This window comes from Natator depressus, chromosome 1, assembly GCF_965152275.1.
Source record: "Natator depressus isolate rNatDep1 chromosome 1, rNatDep2.hap1, whole genome shotgun sequence".
NCBI classification, from domain to species: Eukaryota; Metazoa; Chordata; order Testudines; family Cheloniidae; genus Natator; species Natator depressus.
The window spans coordinates 3,510,063-3,522,982 of record NC_134234.1 but is presented as its reverse complement, the minus strand read 5'-3'; the positions used below and the strand labels follow the sequence as shown (position 1 = coordinate 3,522,982).

Here is a 12,920-nt window from a genome sequence, read left to right as displayed (position 1 = left end):
TATACCCAGATGATCCCCGCAGGTGACCCCACTCCCCAGGCCCTGCCAAAGGTCCCTCCCCCAAGGTCCCTGCCAAAATGACCTAGGTAAAAATTCCTTCCTGACCCCAAATCTGGCATCAGTTGTCCCCTGAGCAGGTGAGCCAGACCCACCAGCCAGGCATCTAGAAAGGATTTGCCAGGCCACCTCAGATCACCGGTCCACCCTGTCCAGCTGTGGCTGATCTCTGATGCTTCAGAGAGAGGCATCCCCCCCACCAAATTTATCTGCCCAACTGTGCGTGGGGGAAGGGGAGGAGATTCCTTCCTGACCCCTGAAGGTGACAGGCTGAAGCCCTGAAGCATGAGAATTGATCATAGTCATTGTCTTAGTGCAGAGCTGCAAGTGTTATCAGCTGTTGGGGGCAAATCAGGCCATCCTGTTCTCCCCACGGCCCAGGGAGGGAGGGAACGAACCAGGGGACTCACACATTCACAGCCTCCATGACCAGATGCCCAGAGCTAATTGTGTGTGGACGTGTTTGTCAGCTTGGAATCCAAAGACGCAAAGAAACAAAGGGCGAGGCACTGGGAGCGGTACATGAGTGACAACTGGCTAAATCCAGAAACGTCCATTTTTTAAGAAGTTACAGGTGAATAGAGCTGTCCAGAGGGCGACAACTCCACTTTACACCCACTTTGGAGGTTTCCAATATAAGAACATAATAGCTAGAATGCCGGGAAAGCCCCGAAGCAGCACGCCTTAGAAAACAGGAAAGACGAACCAGCAACTGAGCGAAACCCTTTCCTGTTTATAAAATCTCCCAGCCCCCCTGTCCACGCTGCCCCGACCCCAGGATCCCGCACCACGCACAGACACACGGACCATGACCCACTGCAGTGGACGGGTTTTATTTGACTGTTACAGCCACTGGTACCCAAAGGGCATTTCCATGCACATGGGTGCGCCTGGAACGGAGCAGGGTGTCTTTGTCGTGCGCGTCCCCGCCGAGGGCTCAGTGGTACTTGTACGACAGGGCGTGGGCCACCACACGGACCAGCTTCTGCCAGGTGGCCTGGCAGGCAGGGGTGAACTCCCTCCCGAAGTGGGCAGCCAGGACGATGACGAGGATGTCACCCAGGAGCTGCAGGGGAGGAGGAGGAGAATACCCCCCTGGTCAGCACGGCTCTGAACCCCCCACGTCTCTCTAGCCACATGTGAGCAGTAAGGGCTGCTGCTCAGTGACCATGGTGGAGAGATATCTGTAGATATTGGTGCAGGGTGGGGGGAGAGGGCGGGTGGATGGATGGATGGATGGATCATGAAGTTTGGGGCTCTGGGATTTTATCTGCACTGGCACTGCCATGAAATTTTCTCCCCAGCCCAGGACCCTGTGAGAGTCTCTGTTTCATCTGTATGTTCTGCTCGCTTTACCCGTTTGCCTCCCCCAGCTCCTTCTCTCTCCCATCTGTGTCTTTCTGACCTTAACTCCTCATGCCTTCTCCTCTATTCCTGTGTGGTGAACCCTCTCTCCCCGCTCCCCCGCCCCCCTGAGTGCAGGGCCAGGCCAGCAGAAGACCTATACGCTACTTAAGTCCTCACAATAGGGCCTAAGTGGGACCTAGGGGGTGTCCCCTGCACCAGGGGAATGTCACTCTGACCAGCTCTCTCCTCCCTCTTCCCTGGCTCAGACCCCTTTCCTCTCCCCCAAATCCTTCCCCTCTTCTGGCACCCACCCCTTGCCATCCTTCCCCTTGCTCCCACCACCTGTCCCGGCCCCCGTTGTTCCCCTGCCCCTCACCCCCTGCCATCAGCGCTGTATCCATCTGTCGCTGGCATCTCCCCACCTTTCTAATGCCACCCCAGTGATCCCCCCCCAGCGCCTCTATAGCTTCCACTGGCACCTGCCCTTCGCCCGTGGCCTGCCCCATGGTTTCTTCCTGCAGGCCCTTAGACCCTTCCCTCCTCCCTCCCATCAGCCCTCTGCCCAAGGGGCGGGACAGGGGGGTTGTGCACACAGCGCTGTGGGGCTGGGATCATCATGGGGGAGCAGCACTTTCACTCCCTGGACATCCTGCTCGGCACCCGCCAAAGGGGCCGGTCCACCCGAGCGTGCCCTTCTCCCCACAGATCCCTCCCCCTAGCACCCCGCTCACTTCTCTTGGACCAAACCCATATCACGCCCCCACCCCCTTCAGAGCACGCCACCCCCTCCCTCCATCCCTCCTGACACTGGATCCCAGGCCCAGGTGGCCTTGGCAGATTTCCACCTGCATTACTGGATCCTGCCAGACTCTCCCCTGAGCCTGCTCCCCAGGCCTGGCACCTTGTACTGGGTTATACAGCGTCACTTTCTGTCTGTCACCTTTAGGCCCAGTGCACCTTTGGGAGCTTGCTCACCGGTGGCCTCCTCCATGCCCCAAAGGGAGAACCACCACTTGGCCCTGTCCTGTCCTGGGGGATCGAAGAGGGGGACCCAGGAGTCCGACTCACCCTGAAGTTCTCAGGGTCCACATGTAGCCTGTCACAATGCAGCTCGCTCAGCATGGCATAGGTGGCCTTGATGTTGTCCAGGTTCTTCACGGCGTCCCCAAAGGAGGTCAGCACCTTCTTGCCGTGGTCACGGACCTTGGGGTTGCCCACGATGGCGGTGGGGCTGGAGAGGTTCCCGAAGTCAGAGAAAAACCTCTGGGTCCAGGGGTAGACGATCAGCAGCCTAGAGAGAGGGAGACAGGAGCAGAGACAGATGCAGGGTTACTGCAGCCTCCCTGCAGAAGCAGCAGTTTCGCCAGCCCGGGAGACAGCGGGGCAGATGACGTGGGGCTGGGCCTACCTGGCCAGGGCTTCGCCACCACATTCGGCCACGTTGACCTTGCCCCACAGGCCGGTAATGAGCTTCTTCTCTTCGGCTGTCCAGTGCACCATGGTGAGGAGCGAGGGGTCCTTTGCAGATGCAGCTGAGGGAGGAACCTGTAGCTGAGGGGCAGACCCCCAGCGGGGCCTTTATCCTCCAGCCTCCGCTCCTCCCCCTCTCTGTGGACACGGCCATTGGTCAGCCCTGGGGTGGGGTCTGCACGGGCTGGGGAGAGGCCACTCCACTGCTTTCTTCGGTCCGTGCAGGGGGCGGTCTGCTGAGTCGGGATCCCAGGGCTAGCTCAACGGACATGCTAAATCCACCCTCTGGACTCTCCCGCCGTCCGCACAGCACCCCCACCCTAGGGCCCTGTCCCCAGGGGGATATTGACCCCAGCAGACAGTGCTGTCACCAAAGACTTTGGCACTTACACCCTTAACCCTTGTCTCCTCTTTAGGACCAGAGAGGACCTTAAATTGGGGGCGGAGTCGCCCCTGCCCAGAGGGGTGACCCAAACCCCACACATCTCTGAAGTGCCGCTCCCAATGGCCCAGATCCTCCACCAGTGCAAACTGGCAGAGCTGCACTGAGTAAAACAGAGTTACACCGGGGAAGGATCTGGCCCTAGAGTCATTAGAGTGAGTCCCAAGGAGCCAGCACTGACCGTGTGGAGGGGCTGTGGGTGGGGACTGTTCCTGGATTGCTGCTGGCAGGGGGTTGGCTAATGGATGCCCTCGCCCATGGGGCAGGTTTCACGGGGTTGACTGTGTGCCATACTAACAGGGCAGACCGGTGACTGGCCCCGACCCTTGGCGGAGACAAAGGCCTGGTGTCGGCTCCCCCGCGGCCAGCGTCAGTGGGCGCCAGCGCGGTCGATGATGAAGGGCCTGTTCACACCAGCTGAGGATCTGGCCCACTGACACAGTTTCCAATACAGGGCGGGGCTCTCCATTCCCTTATACCATGTGCAGTGAGAATGGGACACAAAATCCGGACAGATCAGTGTGATCATGTTTTGCACCCACGGGACACAGGTGCAAGTGACTTTCCATGGGAGGAGAGGGTCAGGCCCATGATTTCGAGTGGTTCCAGGTGTTTTTAGGGCCTAAACAAGGGGAAAGTGAAAATTTCAGCAAGGAGACCAGTGGCACCTTATAGACTCATAGGTTTATTTGGGAATAAGTTTTCGTGGGTAAAAAACCCACTTCTTCAGATTCTTCAGGTGGCCTTCTCCTCCCAGGCTGATCCCCTGGGTGTCTGTGGTGTTTCTCTGGCTTTAGCCCAGAGTCAACGAGTGCGAAATATGATGCCCAGTGAAGACCTCAGGATCTGGCTCTTCACAGAGGTCATTTGGGGACTACATTTAAAAACGCTAGCCCAGATCCTCCGCTGGCACAAATCAGCCTAGCTGAGACCCTGGCCTATTTCACGTTGTGTCCAACTTACACTCCTAGCCAACAGGCTGGCACGGGGACCCCTCCTTTTCGCTTGGGACCCATGAGCCGGCTCAAGAGGCCCCTTTCAGAGAACAGCTCAGCCGCGTCCCATTGGGCTGATAACTCGCAAGGAGCCGCAGCTGCACATTGCAGATAAATCTTCCAAACCACAGGCCAGAGCTTGCTGGAGTTTTCCATCTCTGAGGTACACACACGCCCGACACGCTAAAGGGGCCTGCAGGCTTCAGAGGACCATGTTTTTTATAAGAACTGGGAACCAGAGAGTTAAATCATATATAGGCACTTCTCAATACAACCCCGGACATACACCCCCTGACCTACCCCCCCCTCCCCGACCTGAACTCTTTAAAAGAAAGCTACACTACACACTGGGAAATGAACTCTGAGGACCCATCCTCGACTCGCCATGGGGACTAGACAGCGTGACCAGGGGGTTTTCCATTTGTTATTTCTGCCAGCTCACACTGAGGTCAAAGATCAACCCAGACATTTGAATCCAGCATTTATTAGACATTTTCCTGAACTGAATTCCAGCTGTGGCAGCATTTTAAAGGGTTTGATAGTCTCACCCCCTGCCAAAGATGAATGTTAAAAGCTGCCGGGTAACGGAGTTTTCTCCTGCCTTTGGGTTCAAAATGTGGGAAACTTCTAGGAGGGACATGAGGTGAGGGAAGGAAACAGGGGGGCATTTAGCTTTGAATTAGGGCAGAAATGCCCTTTCTGCTCCCTGGAGTTTGCATCACCCATACACACAAAGGAGATTAGTAACCATAATAATTGCTCATATGACTGTCACAGTGAATCTCTGCACTGCCCCCAAAACACGCTAGGCACCCCACAAAAAGGCAGGCAAAGCCCTGGCTCCTGCCCTGACGTGCGCAGAGCCTAAGCTCCAGAGCCCAGGATTCGCGCCAGGAGGGGTCTGATCGAGTTACGGGGATGGGGACTCTGTTCAGCATTCAAACAAGAACCTGGCTGGTAGCCAAGAGGCTCAGGGCTGCGTCTCCACACTCGGGGAGACCTTAGCCTGCTGACCACCGGGAGCCGGGGGTGGAAGACAGGGCAGATCATTCCATGGTCGCCCTGCTCAGTATGTTCCCCTGACACCCTGCTCCGGGCCACTGTCGGAGACAGGATCCTGGGCTAGATGGACCCTGGTCTGACTCAGTGTGGCAGCTCTTACGTTCTTAAGATGCAACAAGCGAGGGGCATGAAGCGGGGAAAGCAAGGAGGAGGAGAAACACAAGGGGGGCAGCTGTAAGATTCTCCAGTTGCTCCAGTTGCTCAGTTCTACATTGCTGGGTTGGTAACGTGACCATTACTCCCCTCTTCCTCCCCATCCCCCGTCTCATGAGCCGGGTGAGATCCCGGAGGGGAGCTTGGCAAACAGGGCTGGGGATAGACCTGCACAAGCAGCAGGGACCTACACACACACCTTTCTCCCCACCCCGAATGCTCATAGCCCGTGACGCTGGCTTACAGGCCAGTACTGGGCTACCAGCGCTAGCCATGTCTGCAGGATGGCCTGACTGGGCCCGGTGCTGGCCCTGGTGGAGGAAGGCACGTGCTGGAAGGTAATCACACACTTAAGTGCTTTCCTGAATTGGGGCCCCAGTGAGCTGCTGCATGCCTGGTATAGATGGGAGCTGAGGACGCTGACACCTGCGGGGTCCGGCTGCTGGTCTCTGCGGTACGTGTGCTGCCTCGCCGACAATCTCCTTCAACGGGTGCCTAGCGCGGGGCTGATTGTAGCTTCTTCATTGCTGTCTCTGGATGAAATTCACCAGTGTGCAGAGGCCTGGATATGCCTCCATAGCAACATAAGAGCTCTGTCCCACGTACTGGCTCCTTAACCTCTTATCGCAGTGACACTGGCAACACTGGGGTAAGGCAGGGTGAACCAGCCGGTCATATCACAGCCAGGTTCAGCTCTGTGTATATATCCAGAATAGACTCACATCAAACCTGCTGTCCACTCTCACCCCCAGGGCTCTGTGGCTTTGTCTAGACCTGCGGCTCATGTCCGATTCTCATTCAATGGCCAGGTCATCCGAGCTAATCAACATGCCTGGAAATGCTAGTTGTCTACACGCTCTGTAGACCGGGGTGTGGGGGGTTCTGTCCCAGCGAGTGGCACCGAGACCACTGAGAGGGAGCTTGAGTCTGCTCCACACCCTTAGCAAACAACCGTGCAGTTAGAAAAGGAGGACTCGTGGCACCTTAGAGGCTAACCAATTTATTTGAGCATAAGCTTTCGGGAGCTACAGCACAAAGACTGACCTGACGTGTGACCCTTTTTCCTTGTTCTTCAAAGAGCCAGGCCAGCCCCGTGCTATTACTGAAGCCCAGAAAGTGCTGTGGACTTTACGGCCACGGACGTTTGCTTGGCTGTTTCCACCTCAGGGGATACCAGAGCTGTGAAGCTGGTGCTGGCCTCTGCACCACGACCTGTTAATAACCCATGGGCCGATAAGAGTGCAATGGATCCTCAGAGGAGCAATGCACAGGCCCCATCCTGCACCCTGCTACCTAGCACTGAAGGCAACAGAAGCCCTGGGTTGCTTCTAATAAGGTGTCTAATTCCAGGCACCCAACTTGGAGAACTCTGGCCTAAGCCCCTATTCAGGCACTAGACACATGGCTTGATTTTCACCCACAGCTCCCACTGACTCTGGCCCCGGGGCCCACGGGAGAAGCAGCGCCTAAAGAAGCTCTGACTGGACCCCGTGTGGGAATTCCTGGGCCACAGGGCCTCACCAGGTTGTGCTCAGACGTAACCCAAATTCCCTTCAAACGCCTGACAAGGCTGACAACCGATTTGGCACGTTTAAAGACCTGGATGTGCTTTCAGGGGCAGGTTTAGGGTTCAATAAATGAAGACACTTTTCAGTTACTCGTTGGGCTGATTCCCGTCTGCCCAGCACCTTGTGTCATCGTTTACACCTGTGCAAAGGGCGTAGAAAACCCTTACCCTTCAGCTAGGACAGCGTACTGCACTCTGCACAGGCGTGAATGACGAGACAAGGTACAAGCAGGGGGCGCAGGCCTATGGGATTCCACCAACAATTGGGATGAGAACCAGCATAACCAAACGTCCACCCGACGGGTTGTTTTTTCAGTGCCTGGAAACCTCCTCAAACTAGCCCCGGCCAGGCCCTGACCTGCCCCGGGGACCAACTGGCTAAGCAGCAGTTCTGCAGAAAAGGACCTGGGCATTACAGTGGACGAGAAGCTGGATATGAATCAGCAGTGTGCCCTTGTTGCCAAGAAGGCTGACGGCATATTGGGCTGCATTAGTAGGGGCATTGCCAGCAGATCGAGGGAAGTGATTATTCCCCTCTATTCAGCACTGGTGAGGCCACACCTGGAGTACTGCGTCCAGTTTTGGTCCCCCCACTACAGAGAGGATGTGGACAAATTGGAGAGAGTCCAGCAGAGGGCAATGCAAATAATTAGGGGGCTGGGGCACATGACTTACGAGGACAGGCTGAGGGAACTGAGGTTATTTAGTTTGCAAAAGAGAAGAGTGAGGGAGGGATTTGATAGCAGCCCTCAGCTACCTAAAGGGGGTTCCAAAGAGGATGGCTCTAGACTGTTCTCAGTGGTAGCAGATGACAGAACAAGGAGTAATGGTCTCAAGTTGCAGTGGGGGAGGTTTAGGTTGGATATTAGGAAAACTTTTTCACGAGGAGGGTGGTGAAGCACTGGAATGGGTTCCCTAGGGCGGTGGTGGAATCTCCTTCCTTAGAGGTTTTTAAGTCCCAGCTCGACAAAGCCCTGGCTGGGATGATTTAGTGGGTGTTGGTCCTGCTTGGAGCAGGGAGCTGGACTAGAACCTCCTGAGGGCCCTTCCAGCCCTGATCTTCTGTGATTCTGTGACTCCAAGGGGACAAAAGGCTGGGAACCCCAGTGGGATTGTCCTTCTCTAACATGTCGGAGGAGAGGCTTCTTCTTTTCAGCACTGTACAGCTATATCGGGCCAGATTCTCAGCTGGTGCAACTTGCCCCAGAGCCCTCCTTGCCCCTTTGTCATTGCCGGGTTGGTGTAGCACAGCAGAGCAGCTGCCTTTCGGCCCGAGGTTAGCAACACAGACAAACTATCAGCTGCAAAGTGCCCAGGAACACGCCCTGAAGTCTTGGCCGGGGGGCTGCATGTTCTCTTGGCTGCCTCCCTATCTCCCCAGAGCAGCCCGGCAGGGCCACACGCCCAGAAAGCGTGAACCCCCTTCCGCCCTAACTGGCCGCTTCGATAAAGGTGTTGGGACAAGGGGCACGACTGCCCTCAGAGATACGCCCTGGCTCAGCCTGTCTGTGTGCTCGGGGGCTTTGCAAGCCAGCAGAGCTGAGCTTCCCCTGCAGACAGGCTACCCACTGCGGGCTGGGGTCGCCCCCGCATTGCTCATTTCCCGGGGGTCTGACTCCTTTGATGCCGGCTGAGTTACACCAGTGTAAATTTGGGGTTGCACAGTGGGAAAGGGGGCCCTGTTATTTCCCGGTCTCTGGATTCTTTAGACACAGCCAGTCCTGCTTCTTGGCAGGGGGTTAGACGAGGGGACCCTTGTGGTCCCTTCTGGCCCTGTGGCTCTATCGTTCTGTTCTGTTGTGGGTGAAATGGGGGCAGATGGACAGGGCTAGACAGGGGGCTGATTCACCATGGCCTTGCACCATTTACACCAGTGCAAGGTGAGTGCAGGACATTACCAGATGAGAAGGACTGGGTCTGATGCCCATTACCCCGAGGCCCCTTTGCACGGGCGATGTCCAGAAGCATGTACTTTAGGGACCCTAAAGGCAGAGCAGCATAAAGGAGCCGTGGTGTAAGTGAGCATCAGCGCTGTGGGATTTGATGCTCACTTTGCACAGATGCACCAGAGGCACGTGATGGAGAAGGCAGACTGAATCCCAGCTCAGCTTCCCTTTGGGAGAGTCTGGCAGCCTTTCTGGGACACAGAGCCCCCAGGCACTGAGCAATGCCCCATAGCTGCAGGCTGCCTGCTCTGGGCACTTGCTTTCCCATGAACCAGGGGCTTAAACCTTTTTCTGAGCAGCATCCTCCACCCCTTCCACAAGCTGCCCTTTTCTCGTTAAAGCCAGCTTTCCCCATAGCAGGCTGAGCCGTGTGCACCAATGAGAGGGGTTCTATCCTGGGGGCTGGGGAACTTGCATTGCTGAGTCTGGGAAGGGCTATGGGGTTGGTTTCTAAAAGCCCCTTTCTTAAGTGCCTGGAGATCCTGGGTACCTGAAAAGGGACGCCATAGGGTTGGCTGCTACAACACTCAGCATTGCAACACATAAGTACCTCTGTGAATCTAGGCCACACACCCGCATGCTTCAGGGCACCAGCCCACCTCTCATTCCTGGGGGTCAGGAATCATTTTCCCTGTGGGGCAGCTAGCCCATAATTCCCTAGTACAGGACTGTTGTCTATTCCTCTGGAGCAGCTGGTGCTGGCCATGGTCAGAAGCAGGGTGTGGGGTAGAAGGCCCCGGTCTAACCCGGTTTGGCAATTCCTAGATGGCTAAGTATAAATGCTGCCCATGTTGGCAGATGAGACCCTCTGGGAGATCGAGTCCTATGCTGCTGTCACTGACACTGCTGTCAATCCAGAGTGACACCAAGAGAGCCAGTGGAGTCACTCCGGATCAGCACCAGTGTAAATGAGAACAGGCTTTGCCTCCTAACCCCTAAAGACAAACACTAACTGCACTGATCCAATTTCCACCAGTGCCCTGAATAGCTGGATCTGGCCTTTTGTGTCTGGAGTTTCTCAGAAGACAAAGGGTAAATGTGATTCCCTGCCTGTGTGACCCTGGTTCACGTGCTAACTGAATTGTCTGATGATGGATTGTATCTGCAAGGGTCTCTTTGTTTAATCTGCTCCTTAATACAACTTCCTAGCAGAAGAAAGCCCTCACTGATTAAGGGAACTCTGCAATCCACAGAACAGGCATTTGAGAGCGGGGTCTGGCCTTGAAATGCACATCACACCTGCTGGAAGCCCCAGGGTCTCATCCTGAGAGCATTCAGAATGTCCTTGTTCAACTCTCAGGTCTTCTGTGCTCCGGGAGGAGCTCTTCGATGAAACCTTCATAACCTCTGGGGCTAGATCCCCTGGTCTGGCTGAGCTGCACCGGCAGAAGGTCTGATGGATAGGAGAGGGATCTGAGCCATCTGTGTGGTCCCTAGATCTTGGGGCAAACTGGGGACTGGCCTGAAGGTTGCTTGTTTTTATACCCAGCTGCCCACGGCCCCAGAGGATCATTCTGACCGCTGGGAATAGCCAGATCACAGAGGGTCCCCTTTCTTCCCATGACCCGCACCATGGGAATCGCTGTGTTCTCACTTAAGCTGCGCTTGGCCACAGAATCTGGCCCACCGACTCCATCCTGCATAAGGCCAGACGGGCACCTTATTCTGGGACTTTGACAAAGAGATCGGGGGAGAATGTCGCTCTGGAGCCAGGAGACTCAGCTGGGACCGTTCCAGTGATGCCCACAACTCACTCCTCCTTCTGCACTGGGATCTTTTATTTATTCCTGCTCTTTTTTTTTGCGAGAGGTTGGGCTGGAGGCACGCTGGTCCCGCATCCCCCAGCCACTCTGACCAGCACAGGGTGTCAGCACAGCGTGCCATGACTTTGCAAACTCTGGCTCCCAGATCTGCTGAGTCATGTAACCCCCCACCTGCAAACACACCGCCTAGGTTAGAGGGCTGCAGGGCTGGGGCAGCGTGATAATATAGCCTGCGTGAACAGGAAAGTGACTGCGGCCCAGATAAGGCCCTGCCTTGGAAACGCTGCTGCTCTTCCTGCTGTGTCAGAATTCTGACGCGGCAGAAATCGATGTCGCATAACATCCCAAATCTTTTTCAGCAATTTGCCCCAGGGCTTGCAAAGCGAGAGGCCCCGGGCTCGACTAGAATTTGCTGCTCACGCACAGCTGCTGCTGTTATTCCAATGGCTGATTGATCAATGGATTGATTTATCGAGCGTAAGAGCAGGGGTTGCAGAAGTGGCTTGTGATTTGAGACGCTCCACTTTCAGGGAGCCGAGCTTGGTAAACCTTAAAGGGGCCTAATTTTCAGAGGGTGGGTGCTCACCACTGTCTGAAAGTCACCCCCTCTCCCCGTGAGGTGAACATCTTGGCCTAATTTCGAAAGAAAGCAAAGAAACTGTCCCATCCCCACCAACCAGAGCCAAGGCCTGACAGACTGACTTCTCTCCCCTTCTGCATTGCCTGCCCACCACAGATCTCACAGTCACCCAGAAAGCCCAGGGCAGACCTGTGAAGAGAACCCAGACCTCCAGGCTCGCAGTCCCATGCTTTAACCACACGGCCTTCCCCTTATACCAGCCCTAGGTCAGGGTATAATCCCCCTAGTCCAGGCTGGGCTGTATGTGGGGTAGCAATTGATTTTAACCACATGTCTGTGTGTCAAGTGGTCTTTTGACCTCTTGTCATAGAATCATAGAAGATTAGGGTTGAAAGAGACCTCAGGAGGTCATCTAGTCCAACCCCTTGCTCAAAGCAGGACTAACACCAACTAAATCATCTCAACCTAGACCTCCCGCACTGCAACTTGAGACCATTGCTCCTTGTTCTGTCATCAGGTGCCACTGAGAGCAGTCTAGCTCCATCCTCTTTGAACCCCCTTTCAGGTAGTTGAAAGCAGCTATCAAATCCCCCCTCACTCTTCTCTTCCGCAGACTAAATAATCCCAGTTCCCTCAGCCTCGCCTCATAAGTCATGTGCCCCAGCCCCCTAATCATTTTCCTTGCCCTCCACTGGACTCTCTTCAATTTGTCCACATCCTTTCTGTAGTAGGGGGGCTCAAAACTGGACACAATACTCCAGATGTGGCCTCACCAGTGCCGAATAGAGGGGAATAATCACTTCCCTCGATCTGCTGGCAATGCTCTTACTAATGCAGCCCAAAATGCCATTGGCCTTCTTGGCAACAAGGGCACACTGCTGACTCATATCCAGCTTCTTGTCCACTGTAATCCCCACGTTCTTTTCTGCAGAACTGCTGCTTAGCCAGTCACTTATGCTGTATGAACGAGGCGAACGTTATTTTTCATTTCGCTCTTGCAGATGGTCCTTACGTCTGGATGGCTGCGGCTGAGCCTTCTTGCGAGCACTCGAGCTGACTGAAAACCCTGAAGCCCTGGTCTCCTTGGGAAACTTTTGGGGTTGCCCTGGCCTGCCTTATGGGCATTTGAGTCTTTTGTGGAGTTTAAACCAGAAGGGATAATTAACCCATCCAGTCTGACCTCCTGTATATCATATACCATTAACTTTCACCCAGTTCCTTCTGCTTTGAGCCCAAGGGCTTGTGTCTGGCCAAAGTAGGTCCCCCAGAAAGGTGAGCAGGCTGGATCAGAAACCAGCAAGAGTTGGACACCCCACCACTGCCCTGGGTTGTTTGATTCAATGGCTAATCACCTTCACTGGTTCACATTGGGGCCTTATTTCTGAAGTGAATGTGTCTGGCTTTTCCTTCCAGCCACTGGCTTTTGTTCTGTCTTTCTCCAGGACATTACAAGGCCTCTAGTACCTGGTATTTTCTCCCCTGGAAGATGCTTATAAACTGTGATCAAGTGTATTCTAGATCTTCTTTTGGATAAACGT

General features: G+C 55.1%; 1 protein-coding gene across 1 annotated transcript; it reads right to left on the bottom strand.

Annotated features, from left to right (window-relative positions):
- Positions 1-874: 874 nt before the first annotated feature.
- On the bottom strand, positions 875-2,973 carry LOC141988161 (hemoglobin subunit beta). The gene is made up of 3 exons (XM_074953997.1): positions 2,813-2,973; positions 2,473-2,695; positions 875-1,123 (listed from the first exon to the last, which is right to left on the bottom strand). The coding sequence occupies exons 1-3, from the start codon at positions 2,902-2,904 to the stop codon at positions 995-997; spliced, it is 444 nt and encodes a 147-aa protein (XP_074810098.1). The 5' UTR covers positions 2,905-2,973; the 3' UTR covers positions 875-994.
- Between the last annotated feature and the right edge of the window lie 9,947 nt (positions 2,974-12,920).